At 29.7% G+C, this 22,233-nt stretch overlaps 1 protein-coding gene across 1 annotated transcript in view; it reads left to right on the forward strand.

Moving 5' to 3' along the window:
- LOC142326568 (E3 ubiquitin-protein ligase HERC2-like) overlaps positions 1 to 21,749 on the forward strand; it is a 57,906-nt gene extending 36,157 nt beyond the window's left edge. The window contains exons 18-21 of the mRNA XM_075369148.1: positions 1,435 to 1,713; positions 7,311 to 7,518; positions 16,112 to 16,260; positions 20,430 to 21,749. Coding sequence (XP_075225263.1) covers positions 1,435 to 1,713; positions 7,311 to 7,518; positions 16,112 to 16,149 — 525 coding nt within the window. The 3' untranslated portion in view covers positions 16,150 to 16,260; positions 20,430 to 21,749. The remainder of the gene's footprint in view (positions 1 to 1,434; positions 1,714 to 7,310; positions 7,519 to 16,111; positions 16,261 to 20,429) is intronic.
- Positions 21,750 to 22,233: the final 484 nt, after the last annotated feature.

Below are 22,233 nucleotides of genomic sequence, written 5' to 3' on the forward strand. Positions count from 1 at the left end.
ACTTTATTTTCAAATGTGGCTATAATGAAATAGCAACTGTTTATAAGTGTTGTACTTTTGTACGTTCATAATATAATCTTTTTCTATTTTAAGTTCATTAAATATTTTATAACTTCTATAATCCTTTAAAACTAATTATTGAAATCTCAGTAAAAGATTTTATATATTTTAAATTTAAGCGATAATTAATTATTTTCTGATCACATATAAAACAAGATGCATCTGTACACTTATACAAAATAATGATATCAAGGATCTGTTACACGTTTCTTAAATTTTAGTCCAATTTACATTATTTCAGTTTATTATATTACTATTACACTCTATTCTCTAACTTTGATTTAAATAAAATAAAAAAATTTCTCAAGTTAGTTTATTTTTCATAGTAGAATAGGCAACATTTTACATTGGAACAATAAAATAACATTTCCTGTAATGTTATTGTCCAGTTTTATTAAATACTTTTCCCTATGTGGCAATGTAAATCCAAACATTTTATTGCAGAATACTCTAATCAAGGGCAGTTGTGTAGTTGATACTAGAATTTGGTCAGCTACAAAATTGTTTTTACCCTTTGTATTGTCTCTAATTTTATACTTTTTCTTCCTGTTTTAAAAATATATTGTGAACCAAATTTCTGTACTGTTTTAGATTTCTTCTTTAATATCTTCTTTTTTTTTAAATTGTTTATGACCTTATCTCAATCTCTCATTTCAGAATATCATTTAATTAATATTATTAAAAAAAAATTATTATTATAATCAATTTCTTGATGCAAGTTCCAATAAATACTGAAAATTTGTTTTGATGTTAATTGTAATAAGTTATTTTAAATGAGTTTAAAAATATCATAACAGTATCTCTAAACCATTCTTTTTTCAGTTAAATTGAAACTTTACTTGACTGTATCACTTTTTTGGAATCAATGATAAATAGTTGAACTGCTTGCAGAAAAAGTAAATATACTCTTAACAAAGTATTGTGGTATATTTTAGTCTCATTTGTATAAATATTTACTATATTTTTAGATTAGGTTTCGGAATAAGGTTTCCTTTTTTTAGAGGTATTGACCTATATTTATTAGGTAATAGAAGAAGCCAACAGTGTACAGTAATAATTGCACTTATATTACTAATCTATAAGATCTGGTTTGTTGAATGTGACATCAACTATTCAAATTATTGTTTTTACCTATAAATAAGATATTTTCTTTTGTAAAAATAAGATTGTGTCTTGATCATAATTATGAATATTGTCTAAAAGAGCTTTTCTTCATCAAAATAGTATTGAAAAATTATTTTAATTCATAACTAAATTAAATCATTTATTAGGTCCAATGCATATAATATAATGGTCTCTATTTAAAATGATATTTGTGATTTAATGAGTACATACATGTATTATTGTTTTTTTTTTTAATTTTTCAATGTAAAGGGAAAAAAAATAACAAGAGTTGCTTGTGGTTCTGCTCATACTTTGGCCTGGAGTACGGATAAACCATTATCAAGTCGTCTTCCACTCCGTGTACCTTTGGAATATGATGTTTTACGAGAATTACCACCCACATTATTACAAAGCAGGCTGGTATTACTTCACCATTTTTCTGATTTGCTTTGTCCTGTTGTCACTATGTTTCCACTTACTGGTGATGTTAGCCTAAATTCATTACGAGGTACTCTTGTCTACGCTACCAAAGAAGCGACATTCAGAAAGGTAATTAATAGTCTTTTCTTGGTCATCTCTTTCTGTGCAAGTTTTATTTCACTGAATATTATTTATCATGACTACTGATTTATAGTGATGTAGTTTTTTTTTTCAAATTGCACTGAATATTGTTAAATAAAGTTAAGTAATGTTAGTTAATAAAGATAGTAATGTTAGATAGAATAACCTAACATGGTTGTTCATAATTTGAGATACGTCATCCCAAAACTGGCAGAGCTATTCTTAAAATAAACTTCCAGTGTCAGACTTTTTATAAGGAAAGTTAAAAATGTAGTGTTTTTGTTGCCTTTTCACTGAGACATACTTACTGTTGCCCAACTATAGGTACCAAGCCTAAAAAACTGCAAAAATTTTTCAGCTCTATAAGTGATATCTTGACTCTGTTCACCACAGGAACTAGCTAGTGAACATAATACTGCTTTATGTGTCATAACTGTATAAGAAATGCTGAAACAGAAAGTTTAAATCAGCAAAGCACATTGAAGAAACACCCCTTGAAGAAACAAAACATTACTAATTTGTAAAACTTGTTTCTGTTTGATGGAAGAGAACCTTTATTTTATTTTAGTAGATTTCTATAACTAACATCGTTTCTCAGCACCCAGTTTCCACTTCTCTCGATCTTCTACATTCTCCACTGCCATATTTTTTCCCTTCATTCCTTGTTTCACTTTATCCTTTATTCACTGTAAGCTGTTCTGTCAAACTAGTCCCTATCTTTACTCTTAAAGAGTTTTCTTCATGTAATTTCATGCATATACGAAGTTTTAATTTACTCCAATCTCTTAACTTCTTTCATAAATTATTTATGAGAACATTGTCTTATGCCTTTTCTAAGTTTATTGAAGCAATATGAGTCTTCTGCCACTTGCATCCATTTTTCTAGCAACAGTTTATGAGCAAAAAGTTCTGTTGTTGATCTCCCTGCTCTAAGATCTATCTGCTTTTCCTTGAATACCAGCAGTTTCCCTCTCAAATAAGGTTTTTAAAACTTTATCCGAAAAGTACCCTCTCCAAAAAGTAGAATACCTCCAAACTTCTATAATTCTTAGGGTCATCTGTTTTCACCTTTAAAGTAAAGATTTTGATGTTTCCACTCACTTCCAATTATACTGAGAAAAATTTGGATTAAGAAGACACTATTATTCACCACAGTTTGGATAGCATGAAGATGCATTTGCGTGAGCTAAAGTAAATATGTGAATATATAAAGTGAATATGAAAATTTAGTCACAAAAGCATTGAAAATATTAATCCCTTTCACCACATCTTACCTTTGTGAAAAGGTTTTTTCGTCTATCATTGCACTAAAAAGTAAATGTAGGAATTATCTTTTATCACTTGAAAACAATTTGCTTTTGTGTGTTTCTAACATAGTTTCATGTATGGAAAAACTTTTAAATGAAAAAAAAAACATAACCATCTCATTAGTTTATTTTCTTTCATCTGTACTTATAAATGTAAGTAAAATGTTTATACGAGGGCTATTTTTCAAGGTCCAATCAGTCGCGAAATAAAAACCCGTGCAAAAATTGGATGAACCTTTGCGCATATGTGTTGCGCAGCGTCTCTAGTATGGCCTTCAATCATGCTGCATCACTTCGTTTAGTTTTGAACACGCACGAGGGCTATTTTTATTTTCAAGGTCCGATCAGTAGCGAAATAAAAACCCGTGCAAAAATTGGATGAACCTTTGCACATATGTGTTGCGCAGCATCTCTAGTATGGCCTTCAATCATGCTGCATCACTTCGTTTAGTTCTGAACACGCAGCTAGCACGTAAACATGTCTGCAACAATAGCATCTCCCGCCAAGTGTGAAGTGCGTGCGGTAATTCAGGCTGAGGGGTGTAATGCAGCTGAAATTCATTGACGAATAAGTAATGTATGTGGCGAAACTTCAATTAGTGACAGCAAAGTGCGACAATGGTGCAGGAACTTTAAAGCAGGATGTACAGATGTTCATGATGCAGGCGGTCAGGGAAGGAATCGGGTGTCAACCGATGATCTCGTTGAGCAAGTGGATGAGGCAATTCGAGAAAATCATCGGTTCACAATTTCTGTATTGAGTGATTCGTTTCAAGGTCAGCTCTCTACACTATTGTGAGTGAGAGACTTCAGTACCGCAAACTGTGTGCGAGATGGGTTTCCAAGATGCTGTCCCACTATCACAAAACAATGAGAGTGGACGCCTCCCTAACGTTTCTCCAGCACCACCACAATGAAGAAGAAGATTTTTTGAACAAAATTGTTACCGGGGACGAGACATGGGTCCATTTTGAAACTGAAGAAACAAAAAAACAATCCAAACAGTGGATGCATTCTCATTCTCCCAGTAAACCAAAGAAGTTCAAGCGAACCTTCTCAAACAGAAAATGTATGGCTACTGTGTTCTGGGACCGGAATGGAGTTCTCTTGGTGGAATTCATGCAACGTGGCACGACCATCACTACAGCCTCATACTGCGTGACTCTTCAACATCTATGAAGGGCAATTCAGAATAAGCAGAGAGGAATGTTGTCATCAGGCATGACGAGGGTATTGGAAAGTTGATACCACACTACGACAAATGCCTAAATCGGAGTGGCAACTATGTAAGTTCTTGTTACAAAAAAAAAAATTTTTTCACAGGTCTTAATTTCGTGACCGATCGGACTTGAAAAAAAAATAACCCTTGTAATAAATGATTTTTTCTTATAAAATGACTTCATTATTGTTTATGTGTAAGTTTGTAGGCTAATTTCACAACCCCCCCTCATATCACTGTGACCCCCTAGGTTGAGAAATGCTGATTTAGAGTCTTACAGCATCCTGACATGTAGAGATACATCTAAACAGTTTTAAATCATTAGCTTGTAATAAAATCTTTGAGTATTTTACACTCGGTAATTTCATTTATGAAATTAGAGAACATTAGTCGAAGGTTAGAACTCTGGAGCATACCTGACTATACTGTAAATTTAATAGAGTATGAACTTCAATACAAGATAAATCGAGTCCTACAGACTAAATATAAGTGGTTAAAATATCAGCTTATAAGAAAACTCAGACTACAGTAAAATTGACGATCTACTTTATCAAACTCTTTTGTGAAATAAGTGTGAATAAAATCGATTTGTGAACATAGTTAAAAAAAATCCAAAACATATTCAGAAAAGTTTATTTATGTTTGACATTTTAGAATGACCCAAAAACAAACCATATTGATGAATTAAAGTTTTATTTTTTGTATGGAAGAATATGAGCCTGTACAAAGTTATTCAAAAATTTTTTATGGGTGTAGAAAGAATGGAAACTCGATAATAATTCTTGATATCTTGTATATCACCCTTCTTGAATAACAGAATAATTTTTGCAATTTTCCATTCTACAGGAAAAATATCAGAACAAAGTTATGAATTACACAAACACATTAGTGATTTATAAAGATGCTTTAAATGTATACTTTTAAAGTATGCTTTAAATGTCTTGGACAGAATCAAGTCAACGCCAACAAATCTTTGATACCAACTTATAGTCACTTTCCACTGGATGTTCTGTGACAAATGGAATTATCAGAAAAGAAGGTAATCAAGATAAAGCCTACAATAATGGCTTAGAAGGTACTGGTTAACTCCTCTACAATACTCTGCAAAAGTATTGGCATTATATTAACTCTCATTACACCAATCATTCAATAACCTTACTGCAAAATCAATAGTATAGTCCTTTTATATTTTAAAAATCAAAAGTTTTCTGATATATCAAGGGAAATTAAGTTTTCAATGTTATTTACATACAAATGTTACTTGTTAATCTGAATTTTTAATACTTTTTGAGGAAATGAAATTACTGATTGTACTTTTACTGAGTGTAAAATACTCAAAACATTTTATTATAAGCTGATTTTTTTACATTAAAATGGCTTTTAAGTAAAATGTGTTGGCCTACTTTTTAAATGTCATTTGAAATTTATATTTTTTTCTGATAATAATAGTTCAGATGAAACAGATAGGACATTTAATTTGAAATCAAAATTTTCTTTTGGGTATAAACCAGTTTATTATTAAGTAAAAAAATTCATAAAAATAGGACTCAACTAAATCTATTTAACTTGGTTCACATAAAGTATAATTTGATGAAAACCAATAAAAAGTTATACAATTTGCTTTAAAATTGATATTAGTTTAAGAGAAATGAGCATCATGAGAAGCAAAATAGCGTTTTATATTAATGATACAAAGAACAGAATGATGAACAACTATATAGACAAATTTTTGACATATTATATCAATGTTACCAATTACCAAATCTAAGGTCTTATTATGAGTAGTATTTCTAATACTATATAATAATTTTAGAAATACTAACATTATTGTGATCTAAAATCTTCTACATGTTGTGATCTAAAACCACAACAGTTAAAAAAATGCAGCAAAGCTGTACAGGAAACATCACTTTAAAAGAGATCATCAACTGAACCAAAAATATACAAATTAAGATCATTTGTTATTATTAAATCTCCTTTACAGTTAGATGAATTGTAGAAATCTTCAAAATCACTGTAAAAGCATACAGGTATTCACCAAGCAGTGATTCAGCAAAATTGATACAACTAAAAAAGTTGACAGTCAGAGATATTTAACCCACATAAGTTTTCCCTATCAGCTCTAACTGATAGCAACTTTTGGAATAAAACTGTTATAAGCAGTTAAAATTGCTATTACTTCATCCATTTTTAATTTCTAAGCATACAATACTTCCTAAATACATTAAATTTATAACCCAGGAACAATTCAGATTTCGTAGCCTTATCAATAAGCCATATCTCAGTGGTACAAATAGTATCATTAACCAAAGATAAAATAATCATAGAGAACCCTTCTGTCATCATCCTTGGACTTCTAATACTTTGATAGCAAATTAAAAATTTCCTCAAACAAATAAAAAATAATGAATTGCAGAAGGAAAAAATGAATGAAATAAAAGAAATTTAAGCAAAGAAGGTCCATTCTCACTAAATCCCACACAACTCACAATACAAGCATTGAAAATAATTTGTAAAAGTGAAGTCATTGTTTTTTTTAAATTGAAAGAATTATATTTAAATTTTCATTAGTCAGAAATAATTGTTACAAACTTAAGTTACTGTAGGAGTTGAGGTATTTGAATGTTGTATTTTTTTATGTTTTGAATTGTGAAGACTTGGTCATTATTTCTATGTATTACCCCTTTTGTGATAATAAAATAGCATTTTAGTTTTATAGACATTCATCATAAATAAAACTTTTTTTTTCTTTTTTTTTAACCTCTGGGACCACTGTTATTTATTTCTTCAGAGGATGAAATGAATGACAAGTAGCATATGAAAATGCTATGCCTGGTCAGGATTCAAGTCCAGGGCCTCCAGATGAAAGGCCAAGATGCTACCTACCACTCGTGCCACAGAGGCCAACCATAAATAAAACTTGGATTTATATAAATATATATAATTTTTTTTTTTTTTTTGTTCAATTACAGATAAGTCAACCTATACTTATATATTTATAGAAATTTAGAATCATATTTTTTCTTTTAACAAAAAATTTTTTTTCTATTTTTCTCTAGGTTATTCATGCTACAATGGTTCGACATAGACAGCATGGTCCTGTTATTGAACTGAACCGCATTCAAGTGAAAAGAGCTCGTGGTAAAGGTGGTCTTGCTGGGCCTGATGGTATCAAATCTGTATTTGGTCAGATGGTCAGTAAAGTTTCATTTCTTACTACTGAAGCTCTTTGTTTGCCACACCGTGTTTGGAAAGTGAAGGTTTTTGGTATGTAAATTCTAATTTTGAACTTCTTTTATTTTTTTAAATCTTTATACAAAACTATTTTTTAACATAATATTTTTAAAATCTTAGATCATAATGCTTTCAGTCACTTTTTCAACCATCTTTGTTAAGTATTTAATATTGTTTTTAATTGTTTGTGATTTCTCAGTTGTAAGGGTCTTAGCAGTCTTGACAATAGTATCACTAATTGCTAAACTGAATGTGATGGAGTTGATGCACAGCTAGGATCTGGAATTCCATGGTGAAATTAAGCATGTTTCAAGGTCTCCCTTAAAAAAAAAAATGGTTCGCTTGGAATTACCTATTCTTATAATCATATGCTGTTAGTTGTTTCTTACTTTTTAATTTAATTCTTTCGGTTTATTTTTATATAATTTTGAGCAGATTTTAAAATCATTGACAAAGTAACAATTTTGAACGAAATTTTAAAAACTATGCAGTTTCATAGATAATGATTTTTTTTTTAAATCTAAATTTTTTACGTGGAATCTACTGATATACCGTTGTTAGACACTAAACTGTTTTTCACTGTTAAATATTGGCCCACAAAATCATTACCTCTATTGTATTAAATTGCTGAGAGTTCATTGTAACTTCAGATTGCTTGACTTGTTTCATGCTCACTAGTTAGATGACATTAATTACAATATCTTTAACAGTGCATAAAATTTTTCTTTGTTTTTTAAGATTACACATATAATAATTGACCTTACCATCCAGCCAGCTAATCAGTGCCAGGCTGCAATAGCAGCAAATTTAAAGTTCTTTAACATACACAATTCAATAAAACTGTACCCAGTAACCTGCTAAGTTAGTGATCAATGGAAACTAGTTAATTAAAAGGAATTTCAGATCTTTGTATGTGTAATTCTTACCTCACATCCTTAAATTTCTAGAATCCTACACTCAGAACACCCGATTTTTTCATATTGCTCCAAAAATTAAGTGAAATTACTTTAAGAAATAGCTGACACTTCTTTGAATTATGTGGTTATTTGGAGCTTGGTAAATGGCTCTTTTAAGGGAACAATAAAACTAGATTAATTCTCTTCCGTTTTACTTAAATTTTTTTTTTTGTAAACATTAAATAAATTCAGAATTATTTACATAATTTTCTCATTCGGTGTAACTAGTAAAATTGTTTTATCATTTCGTTTGTCTATTGTTGCCACCATGAAAATATTATAATTAAAATATAAAAAACAGGACTTTCATCCCATAGTTAAGAACATGTATCCAAAATCGAAGTGATCAAACATTTTTTCATATTCTTTTAAATTTTGAGATTGCAATTGTTTTTTAGTTAAATCTATTGATGGAGAGTAACATACTCTTCTCTGCAACACCTTTAATATGCCTTTGACAGTGCCTTCTTCAGAAATTAATGCTTTCACTCTGCATTTTTCACTGATCTCTTTTCCTCCAACTTCTATCTCTCATCACATCTGCATACTTAAACCCCTTCATGTTTATAGCTTCCTCACTTTTGCCAACTCTATGACCTTTTGTAAGTCTAAGACCCAAATATTTCCAATGACCTTCTTGCATTTACTATTAGTTCCAGTGCTGCATGTGGTAGTTGTTCCTCCATTATATAATATGACCAAACCATTTCAATCTTCTTCACTCATCTGAGTTTCCAAGTCTGAACTCCTGTTTTCTTTCTTATAATATTCCTTATATGATCTACAATAATTAACTACAATTTATTAATATTGGAAATATACAATATTGTCAGTACTGTTTGTCTTCATTCTTTTTTATAATAAACAATAATTATTTACATTAAAATTAGTTCATATTATGTTTTAAAACCATCACTTTTTTCTTCTTTGGTATTCCTTCATTTTCTGAATGTATTACTTATATACCACAAAATTAAAAACTACAATAAAATTAGGTGCTGTATGTTCTCATACATTTATTTTTATATATTTATTTTCATCCCATATGAGATAAGATAAGACTAAATTACCTCAATTCGCAACAAATCTACACTAATATTATAAAGAGGAAAGATTTTTTTGTTTGTTTGTATTGAATAGGCTCCGAAACTACTGGACCGATTTGAAAAATTCTTTTTCCATTAGAACCCGACATTATCCCTGATGAACATAGGCTACTTTTTACCGCATTATTTAAGCAACATATTTTAATTTTTCTATCTTTGTAATTCATTAACTAGCAACTATCCGTCATCGTTGTCGTGTCTCTCTTGACGCTCGCGTTCCCACCACCGCCTGCCTCTGCTCCCTCGCCCCGCCCACACCCCACTCAGCTAGCTAGGCAGCAGCATGTGACCTAAGCATCACTGCGGTGCGGGAGGGGAGTTAATGTCACAAAATAAAGTGCCGTGCGGCTCATTCGCGCGGTCGGCTTCCTACGCAGCAGTTGTGTGCGATATCGAATATTTTTCCTTGAAAATATTTTGAATTTTTTATAATTTTTTAATCACCACTTCATATACAGGCTAATTCCTGTTCAACGTGTAAGCGAATAATTTAGTATTAGTTGATGTAGTATTTAGTTTTTTTATCATTTCAAAATGCCCAAAAGATTAAGATCTCTACTTTCTAGAAATAGTTTACAGGCTAGGGCAATAAAAATAAGTCGTGATAGAGAATCTCCATCAAAAACTGAAAATCGTCTTGCAAGTCAGAGAGAATACGCGTCGCAATCGCGTGCAAGAGAGTCAAGTATTGAGCGTTCACAACGGCTTGCTGAACAAAATTTGCGAACGTCTCAAGTCCGCACGCGAGAGTTGAGTATCGAGCGTTCGCAGCGGCTTGAAGAACAAAATATTAGAAATGTACAAGCTCACGCTAGGGAATCGAGCTCTTAGCGTTCCGAACGCCTTCGGAATCAGAGAGAAAGACAACATACGTCAACGGCTAGAGTTCGCAATCGAGTTTTAGCTCACAGTAACAGATCGGCTTTCAGATATGATCCACAGATTGATTATGCTCAACAGTCTTCCGTCCAAATCGGAGCCATGAATAAGATCTGCTCTAAATGTTCTGCCAAAAAATGGGTCGATGAACCTAATGGTTTGTGCTGTGCTTCTGGAAAAGTCAGTCTCCCCAATATTCAGGAGCCTCCACAGCCAATAAAAAGTCTTTTGACAAATAATCATCCACTATCTAGACATTTTTTAACCAACATATGTAGGTACAATAGCCTATTGCAAATGACTTCGTTTGGCACGAAAGAAATTAGAGAACAAAATTTTATTCCCACTTTTAAAATAGAGGGCCAAGTTTATCATCTTATAAGTAGTCTTTTACCACCATCAGGCCAAAATCAGGTCTCAATATAATGAGTAAGATATTTGATACATAGATCTATGTATCTTTGATAAGTATAAGTAAAGATTGCTGAGAATCAAACAAATTATTGAGCTCATAGTTTGTTCAGAGTTTTACAATCCAGGAATCCATGTATTATATTCACTCTTTTCATTTAGATCATGTTAATCCAAATTTTTTTTTAAATTTTGTATGAAAATAGTTTGAATATAAGAATGACTTCAAGTTGGCATTTCTCTACACTATAACAATTTGTTACTAAACAGTGGACAAAAAATCAATAATATTCAAATTACATACATCACTTGCTTAAGAAAATTTTGTAAATTGATGTGGAAGAGACTTTTATCGGACCATCCTTGGAGCTTAATAAATGTAATCTTCAAAATTAGGTGCATTTGGTAAAAAGTAAAACTTGAGGGTATGTAAAAAGATCTTTTTTTAGTTTGTTAATAAAAATAATTAAAAAAAGGAAGTTAAGTTAAAAGATAAGAGTAATTCTTTATTAATTATTAATTTTTTTTTCAGTAAGCAATATTAATAATAATAATATAATAAGCAATATTAATACCTATTAATATTAGTCATATCTAACAAGGAATAAATTACAGATGTATTATTAGAATTTTTGTGAATTGCATGATCATTAATTCAGTATTTTTGTAATTTATTGTGATCTAGGATTACTGTGCATTCGTGACATGAATCCAGATGAAAAAGAATTTCAAAATCTTGACATGCCATTTTCTACACCATCTGCTGCTGGTGTAGATGTGCCTTTGTCATCATCTCACAGACGAATAATTTGTCTATTTCTCAGAAACCTTTTTGCAGGCAGGGAAGCAATTTTTGTATTTACTTAATTTTTAAATGAAAATCAACCTGAAAAGTTTGTATATGTTATGGTAAATTTGATTAATCTGGTGATTAAACATAATTAATGGTTAATATATATAATCGCCTCCAATGTTAGAGTATAACATATATAATTTGTAATTTAATATTAATTAGATGAGGTTAGCAAGCTTAGGTTATGTTTAGTTACATTATGTTGAAATATGTATGATTTGTCACTACACAGAATCAACAATCAAACCAAACATAACCTACGCTTGCTAACGTTGATTAATGTGTAATGTTTTGATTATTTAAATAATAAATTCAGTAATTACTGCTTATAGTTGAGTTATTTTGATATGTAAAATGAATGGTATATTTAATAAATTTATTATGTTATATAATACTTATATTATTTATTAAAATTTTCAACACTGGAGGTGAATTATGCATATTAACCGGTAATTATGCATAATCAGTGAATTAATCAAATTTCTTTAACATACATATATAATATTTAAAAAATACTAAAAAGTAACAAACAATATGTTCTCTGTTCTTTAAGTTTTAAGATTTTTAAGTTGTAGATGATTGCTAAATTTTTAATTTGAAAGTGGTAGTCAAAAGAAAATATTTAAAGAACTGAAAAAAAAATCATTTGTTATTTTTACTGCAATTTCTTCTAAGAACAAACAACTATTAACTACACAAAAAATTGTTTTTACTAGTTCTAAAACTAATCTTGACACCATCTTATCCATCCAATGAAAATAAAAAAATTAAATAAGAAAAAACTGGTTGACCTCTATGATTTTTAATTAATTTATTCAGATTTCAATGCCAAGTAAAGTTACATCATTCAAATGACTGTAAAGAATATTTTACAGAACTCCACCCCATAATAACTGGGGCTGTTTGAACATCTTTAATCTTCAAATAAAATCATGATCTAACCACAAAAAACAGAATTAAAAAATTCTTTTCAATACCTTATCAGGCAAGTTGATCTCTGACTTGCAAAAGACAAATCTGGATAAAGTTCATTGAAAAGTTACAAAATAAACTTTATAAAAGAAATAAGAATTACTAAAAATAATTATGATAAAAAATTATAATTAATTAGGCTTACCATATTTTTTTGGGCTAACCCAAGACATATTTTTGAAATTACTTAAAAGTCTTAACAGTTTACTGAAACATTAAATTTTATTTATTCAGTTATATTTTTCACTAGACGACTTTTTTCAGAAATGGTTTGTTTGTTTTAATTACATCATAAAATTCACAACAAGAAAATTCTGAATTAATTTTAAAATTTAGCAGATACTAAAAGTCTACCCCTTTCTGCAGACCAAATGTTACCTGTAATTGAAAAAACTATCAACTGGAGCAGATATCCCAGGCAAAGACATTGCCAACTCAACCATTTTAGAAATATTACAACATGAAATATCAATCTTTTGAAATCCTTAAAAATTACTTTCCACTTCTCTTCAATAGTATCTAGTACTTTTTCAGAACTTGAACCACAACCTACCCTTTAGTTTTGAATTACTTGGTTCAACAATGTACATTCATCAAACAGGTCAATATTTATGGAATCTTTTATAATTTCATTAACAACTTGTGCACTCTCTTCTAAATCGGACCAGGCAATTTCAGTTGCTAAATTTATCCACTGAGACCTACTAGCTTTATAAAAATTGGCTCTCCACAACATCATTATTTTCTTTTAGAGTGCATAGCAATTCTTTGGCAGAAGATGGTATAAATTTGTGGGTTTTTCTTTCCTGAAGTTACAAATTAATTCAGAATATGTCTGAAATGCTTCTGTTGGTGTGTAGAATTAATTATCCAATTTCATTATTAAATACATTTCATTATAACTACATTATTAAATAACTGTACAGTACCATATAAAAATTTCAATAACAGTTCACTTCCTAGATTACAAAAAAATCAAATAATAATTTTGGGAATTTGTTACAAGATAAGTATGATAAGTACAATTATGAGTATATATTATAAGTATAAGTATGATTTTAGGCCATCAAAAATGGAAAGAATTGTTTCTATTGCAGGTAACAAACTAAGGAACCTTGTGCTGCTTTGAGATAGTACTTTTTTGTAATTTGTTTCCACAAAATCACAGAACTCTAAGTTTTGTTACTCTTACTGTATATATGTGAAAATATTTATAAATTTTTAAAACAATAACTTCTATGTCCAGGGGTAGAGAATCACATGCTGTTTGTAATGAATTATGTACAATGTGGGATGAACAACCAATTCCGAAAATAGGTCTATTTAGATCAATTTGAACTTTTTTGAACACATTTTCATTCCTTTTTCTTCATACTACCAAAATTACTGTTAGTATTATCAGCAGTATAATAAACGAACTTTTCTTCAAGTTCGTATTTTTTCACACATTGACAAAGATACAGAGTCAAAATTTGAGCAGTTTCACCTGACACTTCATCAAAATTTAAAGTTTAACTTGAATTCCCTCCTCCAGACTGAAATATCTTACAACAATCGGAACAAGTTTTACTTCACTTCTGTTAGAGCTATCCATTGTTACTGTGACATAATTAATGTTTTCCAAAGAACGCAACACATTATCAAATATAAATGGCAAAACAACGTTAACAATAATTGCCTCGGATTTGGTTCTAGCAGATGAAAATTTTGGGTTATATAACTTTTTAATCATTTTAGATGTGCAGTCTGGTGCTTTGAAACTGAGTTCATGTCTAACAGTACGGTATGAAAATGTAGCTTCTTTAGCAGCACACTCCAAATCACTATTATTGTTATTCGCTTCTTTGGCTTTAAAAAAATCTCTTTTCTGAAGCAGTAGCATTAATAGCACTCCTATGTTTAGCTGTTTTCACATGGTCTTCAATATCACCATTTCACCCTTTCCTTTATGTGCAACAGAAAATTCTCCAGTACATAGTGTGCAATAAACACATTCATTGTTACCGTCAACACACAATTTCAAAAATTTATATTCCTGTTGCTGGTTAACATTAAACACACATTTTCTTTTGCCCATTGCTAAATGATGAGACAGATGAGACAAAAAAACAAATAGAGATAAAATGATAAAAAACAAGTAGTTGAGTTTCTTCACACATGAAAACAAAATAAACACGTTATCCCAGTTGTGTTGCTAAATGACTAAGTAAAAGTTGTGGCAAGAACGGTAGCCACACCTCCGTCAAAATCTATGTCAACACTTGCTCCAAAGTTGGCTGAGAGATACACGGCTGTAAGAGAATGTTTAAAAATGTGATGTTGAACATATAGGTCTAAAATTAAAAAAAATAATCCTAGACAATCATAAAATTCTCAAACCCCGGACAGCATTAAACAACCAGGACTGTCCAGTCTCATCCCGAACGTATCGTAAGCCTATAATTAATAAAATTATTAAAATAGACAGGTAAAAAAGAACATTTTTAGATTATTTATAAAAAATTATTAAAATCTCAATTCGATGACCATTTTGAATAAAACCATCATCAGTAAATACGGAAATAATATGTATAAAAAAATAAAATTAAAAACAAATTAAAAAATTTTAATAAAGCAATAATAGTACATAATTAAAATGAATAAATAATTTTTATGAAGTACTATAAAGAAATATTTTTATCAGTGTATAAAATAAAATATAAAAACATATGCAGACCAAACTGTATTGTTTTTTGATGATTCCAGTTAAAAACTTAAAGTTAGCTTAAAAAGTCTTATCAACTGAAAATTGCTACTCAGATTGCTGTACATGACTTAAGCACATTTATTTAAGCAATCTGATTTGGAGGTTTCAGTTGTTTACACTTTTTAAACTAACTTTACACTTTTTATTGGGATCAAAAAACAGTACATCTTACTCTTTGGTCAAGTTGTTTTTATTTTTTATTTTTATGCACTGGGTAGAAATATTTGTCATGTCATGTTTCATAAGTATTATTTATTAATTAATTATACATTATTATTTTCTATTGTCTTTATCATTTTTTTATTATTACTTTTACTTTCTCGTCAAGCGCTATAGGTTTAGAAGGGAAAGTATAGTAATCTGTCCAATTTGGGCATATGTGGTTTTAACTGGATATTTACGTTTTGACACCTAAGGAACCCAAAAACCAGATGGAAATTTTCTGGATGTTCAGAAGTATGTGTGTCTCTAAATCACTTTATATCTTCAGAACTACTTGACCAATTTTGACCAAACTTGGTCAGATTACTTTTATGTATGGGGCACTGATGCCATTAAATTCTCAACTTAAAAGGTCACAAGGGGGTGAGACTATAAGGAAAGGTCACTCTCAGTATCTCAAGATTTCGGCTAATTAAGGTCTTATTTTTCTTAGGCGCATTTGTTAACAATTAAAAAATAATATTTCTAAATTTTTTTTTAGCAAAACCGCATGTCCACCTCAAAAAATTCTCTAAATGAACTAGTGGCTAAGTGGATATACTGTGTCATTAGTGCCTCCTCTCATCACAAAAAGCGCTAGTGTAGCACTGATATGCAGCTGCTGTAGTTTGCTATGTTGTGACATCAAAGGTGAGTGGTACAATTAAATAAATGAACAATATTTAAAGTGTAAAATAGTACTTAAAGTGATTGCTAGTACTGCGTCACACCTGCATGAATGAAATACGGTAAGCGTGCGTGTTTTAATTGGAATCATTTAATTAAATAAACAAAAAATATTATATTTAAATGAAATTAGAAATATTTTAAATTAAGTTGTGTGTGTAAGCTATGCATCAGAAAGAAGCCGTATGACGGGAAAGTCCTACAACTGTGTTGTCAGCTTTTTTTTTTTACGTATGTACTACTTTTTTATTGTCATTTGATGATACAACAATTGAGATAGTCAATTAATTTCAGTTGGAAAAATAATTTTTTAATAAACTGCTTTAGTACTACTTTGTTTCATTTACTATTTTACACAGTTCTTCCTTTGTATATAAATAACCATTACAATTAATACTTAATATTAAATTTATTATAATTATTGTAATTTATATATAACATATTATTAAGTAATAAGTAAGTATTGCATACTTCATAAGTAATACATCTTTTTTAATTAAATTAAAAAAAAAAATTGATTATTTATTAACTATTTTTATTATTATAACTATTTTCCAAATTTCACTGAAAATTACCAAATGAAAACTGTTACTTCTATGGAATGAACAGGGAAATAAAACTTAAAATCTAGAAATTATAAAAGAGAAAAAATACTATTTCTTAAAAAAAAAATATGGGCACCTTAAAATGAACTAACAAAACTATATTGACAAAAAAATTCCTTTGATATAATTACATAATTTTGCATTGTGAAACTATTACAAACCAATTATTTACTTGTAATGAATTTAACAGAATTCAAAGAATGTCGCTTCTAAATATCCTTTCTGATTTATTTTCAACTTTTTAAATTTTATTTGTAATTGATTCCTTTTAAATTATCTCTATCTTTCTGGTGATAAACTTAAGTGTATGCTAAAAAAAAAGAGCTACTTGTAAAAGTATTTTCTCATTTTAACACACAGGCTTTGATACTGGTTACTACGTCTTGTATAAGCATTTAAAGTGAGGCATCCTATTCTCCCCTCAATTTTCCATCTGTATATCAGGTCTATTTCTTATCTATTCTACCATTTATTATTTTTTTTTGTCATACTGAGTAATTATAAAGATTAAATCTGTACCTGGGTAAACGATACTGCAACATTTCAATACAAAATTTACAAATATTTCTATTACTGACAAACAAATAGTGTTAGACGAGGCAAAAACTTACATGATACAGATGTCCTGTAACACACCAGTAGAATGTGAATACCGGATGACAATGGGGGATTTGTAATACATAGAAACTACATGCATTAAAAAAATACTGAAGGCAGCAGGTTGTTTAATATAAATAAGATAAAATTTATTCAAAAATGACCAATAAATGGATGATTTTAAATAAAACTATGTATTCCAAAACTTTTCTCCTGAACACCTATATTTACTTCCTTGCTTTTTCTATTCAAAATATTTGCAAATATTTGGTTTTGAAAATAATTATAGAAATATACACAGATGCTTCAATTGAAGGGCTCTTTTTAATTTAAAATGGGTTTAAAAAAATTACAATAACATTAGACATAGATTAAAAATGAATTAAACTTGTTAATTACCAGGAACATAATCATGATCTACTTCAGTAAGATCAGCAGGTGTCAATGGCATGCCAGCTAATTGTTTCCATACAGGCTCAGCAAGATTTAAACTTAAAGGACTTCCGGTTCTAATAGCAATTCCCATCAACATACCTACAAACAAGATTAATAAAATGGCAGCTATGTAACAGAAGTTACATATATATTGTATAAATAATACAACTTGATCCACCTAAGTACAAAAATTATAAATTAAATAAGATGACAGTTACCATATCTTATAATAGCGCTTTTGTGGCAACCCACATCTTCAGTTGTAATTTAATTTTAAGTATTTATATCAAACTACATATTACACTCAAATACAATTAAATATATAAAAAAAATGTCTTAATAATATATAAAAAATCTATTTATAAATTAAAATTGAAATTCAAGAATTAAAATATAAAAACTTTTTTAAAAATCACAAATTAAAAGCTATTTTTAAAGATATATAAGTTATAGAAATTAAACATTTTAAAAGTTAAAAACTACATATATAAAAATATGATGTCAGATTTGATAAAAAAATAAAATAAAGAGGATAAAATGTTCAAAGTATATTGGCTAGCCAGTATTATAGTACTGTGTGGATTTGAATTAAATTGGATTTATGCATTATCATTAATTTTATTGAAAAAGTGTTGCCATCTACTGCAGTCTTTATAAGTGTGTTACCTTCATATTCTGTTTGCAGGTTGATAAAGTTGAATTTCCTTCTAAATTTATGTACATAAAATTTCTCCTAATTGTCTGAACTTTTATTTATTATTTATATTAAATTTCTTGATTTCCAATACTTCAAAATTGGTTTTGAATATCAGAAATAGAATGTTTGTTGTTAATGAGATGGTCAGCAACATTAGATAAACCCAATTTTCTGTTGTCTGATTACTGTTTTTTAAATGTTTTATTATATGGTTATTTGTATTGTATGCAGGTTTAAATTTACTTTTATCAAACCTTTATATTTTCAGCAATAATGTATAGATTATTACGCTTTGATTTAAGGAGAGCACCTAATGAAAACTGCAGAGAAATTGAAAACGACAACATTATACATAAATCCTGTGGAAAAACATAGGGAGCATCAGCTTCCACTTTGCGCACATCGGCTCTGAACCTCGTCTTCTCAGCTGCAGAATATTGTGCACTAATGTGGCTTAACAGCCCTTACGTTCATAGAATTTATGCTCAACTATGAGAATGATTGCCAGGGTTATCAGGTCTACTCCTGTGGAATGGCTCCCAGTATTGAGCCACATACCGCTCCCAAATCTGCGCTGTATGAACGCTCTTACAAGAGAGTACAAGAAGATTATGGATAATTGAAACCTACCAATGAGAACATTGAGGATGCCAATCATGGTCGCCTTTGATGATCTAGAAAGCCACCTATCAAAACAGCAGTTGCTGCTACGGAGGAAGAATTCAACCTGACTCAAATGCTGCGGGGTTTTGACTTGCCATGTAAGACATGGTCAACGTTAAACAGAATACAAACTCAGCATGGTAGGTGCGCCTATTTCTGTATAAATGAGGTAAAATACCGACGCCCCTTCGCAAGTGTGGTGCAAATCAAACTGTTAAACTCATCACTGAAGTGTCCCCTAGCACAGCTTATGAAGGGACTCCTGAAGATTTCCTGATGGTGACTCCAGAATCAGTAGCTTATATTAATTTGTTAGATGTTTGTTTGTAATTTTTTGCTGTAATTGGTGTTGTGTCTTGATGCCATACGCTAAATAAATAAATATATAAAATATTTTCTATAATTTATATATTTTTAAAAAAGCTTTTAATTTGTCATTTTTAAAAAAGTATTTATACTTCATTCTTGAATTTCAGTTTTAATTTATAAAAAGATTTTTCATATATTGAGAGACATTTTTATATGTATTTGAGTGTAATATATAGTTTGATATAAACACTTAAAAAGTAAATTACAACTGAAGATGTGGGTTGTCACAAAGTGCAAGATATGATATGAAAAAATAAGTTAAGTGTCATCTTATTAAATTTATAATTTCTGTACTTAAAGGGATCAAGTTGTATTATTTATACAATATATATGTAACTTCTGTAATAATCATTATATCAAAAATCGATAACATGTACTAGTTTACAAAAGTAGCATATTTTATAGGATCAAATTAAGGTTACTTGCATAGAGTAACAGCTAATTTTCATATAGCCCTTGGCTTCAGGAAATAAAGGTAAAGAATTTTATCTGATAATCATTTTGAAAGGGTTTACAGTTGTGTTTTAATTAATATAAAAATTTGGTACAAAATTGGTTTGTTATATTTGATTTGAAACACCTGTAAAATGTAGTGTTGTGTAGTATATATACAGGGTGATTCAAAGAAATGGGAAATTAAAAAAAATTAAATAACGTTAATGAAACATTTTTTTTAGAAAATGAATTTTATTTCATGTAATTGTACAAATGTTGCCATTTTAGGATACATACATTTTAGTTTATTTTTTAAAGATAACATCTTGCAGGTGATCTTCTCTTCTACGTAAACACTCACGAAGTCTCTTCGTTAAATTGTTCATGGTTTGACGTAACATCTGAACTGGAATTTCTGCAATTGCTTCTCGGATCTTTGCCTTCAGTTCTTCCGTTGTAGCAGGTCTACTGTGGAACACTTTGCTTTTAAGGTAACCCCACAAAAAGTAATCGCAAGCTGAGATGCTACGTAATCGCATGGCTACGTAACGAGCCGACGTCACTGTAATCGCAAGACCGTTGTCATCCTCAAAAAAGTAACACCGTAAGATGACATAGCACACCACACGGGTCACTTTCTGGCTGTGCAACGGTCGCTGGTGTAGCTGCGTAGGATTTTCTTGTGCCCAGTATCTGAAATTTTGATTGTTAACAAATCCACTGAGGTGGAAATGCGCTTCGTCTGACATCCACAATTCGTGAACAAACTCTTCGTCATCATTTATCTTCTGAAGCATTACATTACAGAATTGTGCTCGTACAACTGCTTCGTTCGGTTTCAGTTCCTGGACTTGTATGGAACTGAACTTGTATGGAGGGAATTGCAAGTCCTTCACTAACATTTTTCGAACACTTGAACTATACAATTGTAAAGATGCTGAGAGACAACGGATTGACTGATGTGGACTTCGTGTAACAGATCATTCAATTTCAGACAATTTCTTCTGAAATTGAGAAAGGGTGTACAAATTCACCTTGATTTTTTCCAGATGAAAATCTACAAATTTTGAACCAATTAACAATTGTTTCTGGGCAGACATTCCTCCATGCTTTGTCAGCCAAGATATAAGACCAGATATTACTCATCATAGAAGGCACTGTGCACGTAGTTCTGTTGTTGACTACTCCAGCGATCGGCTACAGAAATAAAAAAAAAATGATTAAAACATAATTATTTAAAATAAATATATATATTATTTTTTAATATTTAAAAAAGTAATGATTAACATTAGGTATGCAGTATCAGATAGAATTCACAGTTGACACTAATGATCGCTGTACACTATTAAACTGAATTCTATAGAAGACATTCCTATGACTACAAGGTGTGTATCTGGTAATGAGCCAAGTTTTCTGTACTTAATGTAACTTAACTAGGACAAATTCCTAGATAGGAATATGATTTTTATTATAGATTACATACAGTAGGTTTCTTGGATACAACAGAAACTGTCCTCCAATGTTACGTCCAGATTATAGATAAATAATCTAACATTTGTTACAAAATTATATAATAAAAATTTCGTGTACAGTGCTTGATTAGCTTATTTATCTCAAAATCTTTCTGCAATGACCCATGATAGTTCATCTGACTACTTGGAAGTGTCAGTTAATTTCTACAGTTAAAGAATGTTCCATATATATATATATATATATATATTTCATTTTATTAGCCACCAATTTTGTTATGATTATTTAACATTAGCTAAGTATATTTTTTTTCCAAACAAAATATTTAGTAGTTAATATTATTTTGTATCGTTTTATTTTTTGTTTAATTGTGATTAGTATTCAAAATGTATATTTTATTGTTATTTTAATTAAGGAACTTTTATTTAGTAATTTTTGTAATAGTATTTTAAGTTATATTTTGAATACAATATTTTTGTCATCCTAGATGTATAGTATATACTAACTACTATACATGTTATTACCATTTACCATTGATGGGAATTTAAACACCATTTATAATATAGTTAAGTTATATATATATATATATGTATATGCATAAATATGACACGATATAGAGTTGCCATTTGTATATAATTTATGTGTACATAGTTACCTACATGTGTA

This window comes from Lycorma delicatula, chromosome 6 (assembly GCF_047948215.1).
Source record: "Lycorma delicatula isolate Av1 chromosome 6, ASM4794821v1, whole genome shotgun sequence".
In the NCBI taxonomy this organism is placed as follows: Eukaryota; Metazoa; Arthropoda; class Insecta; order Hemiptera; family Fulgoridae; genus Lycorma; species Lycorma delicatula.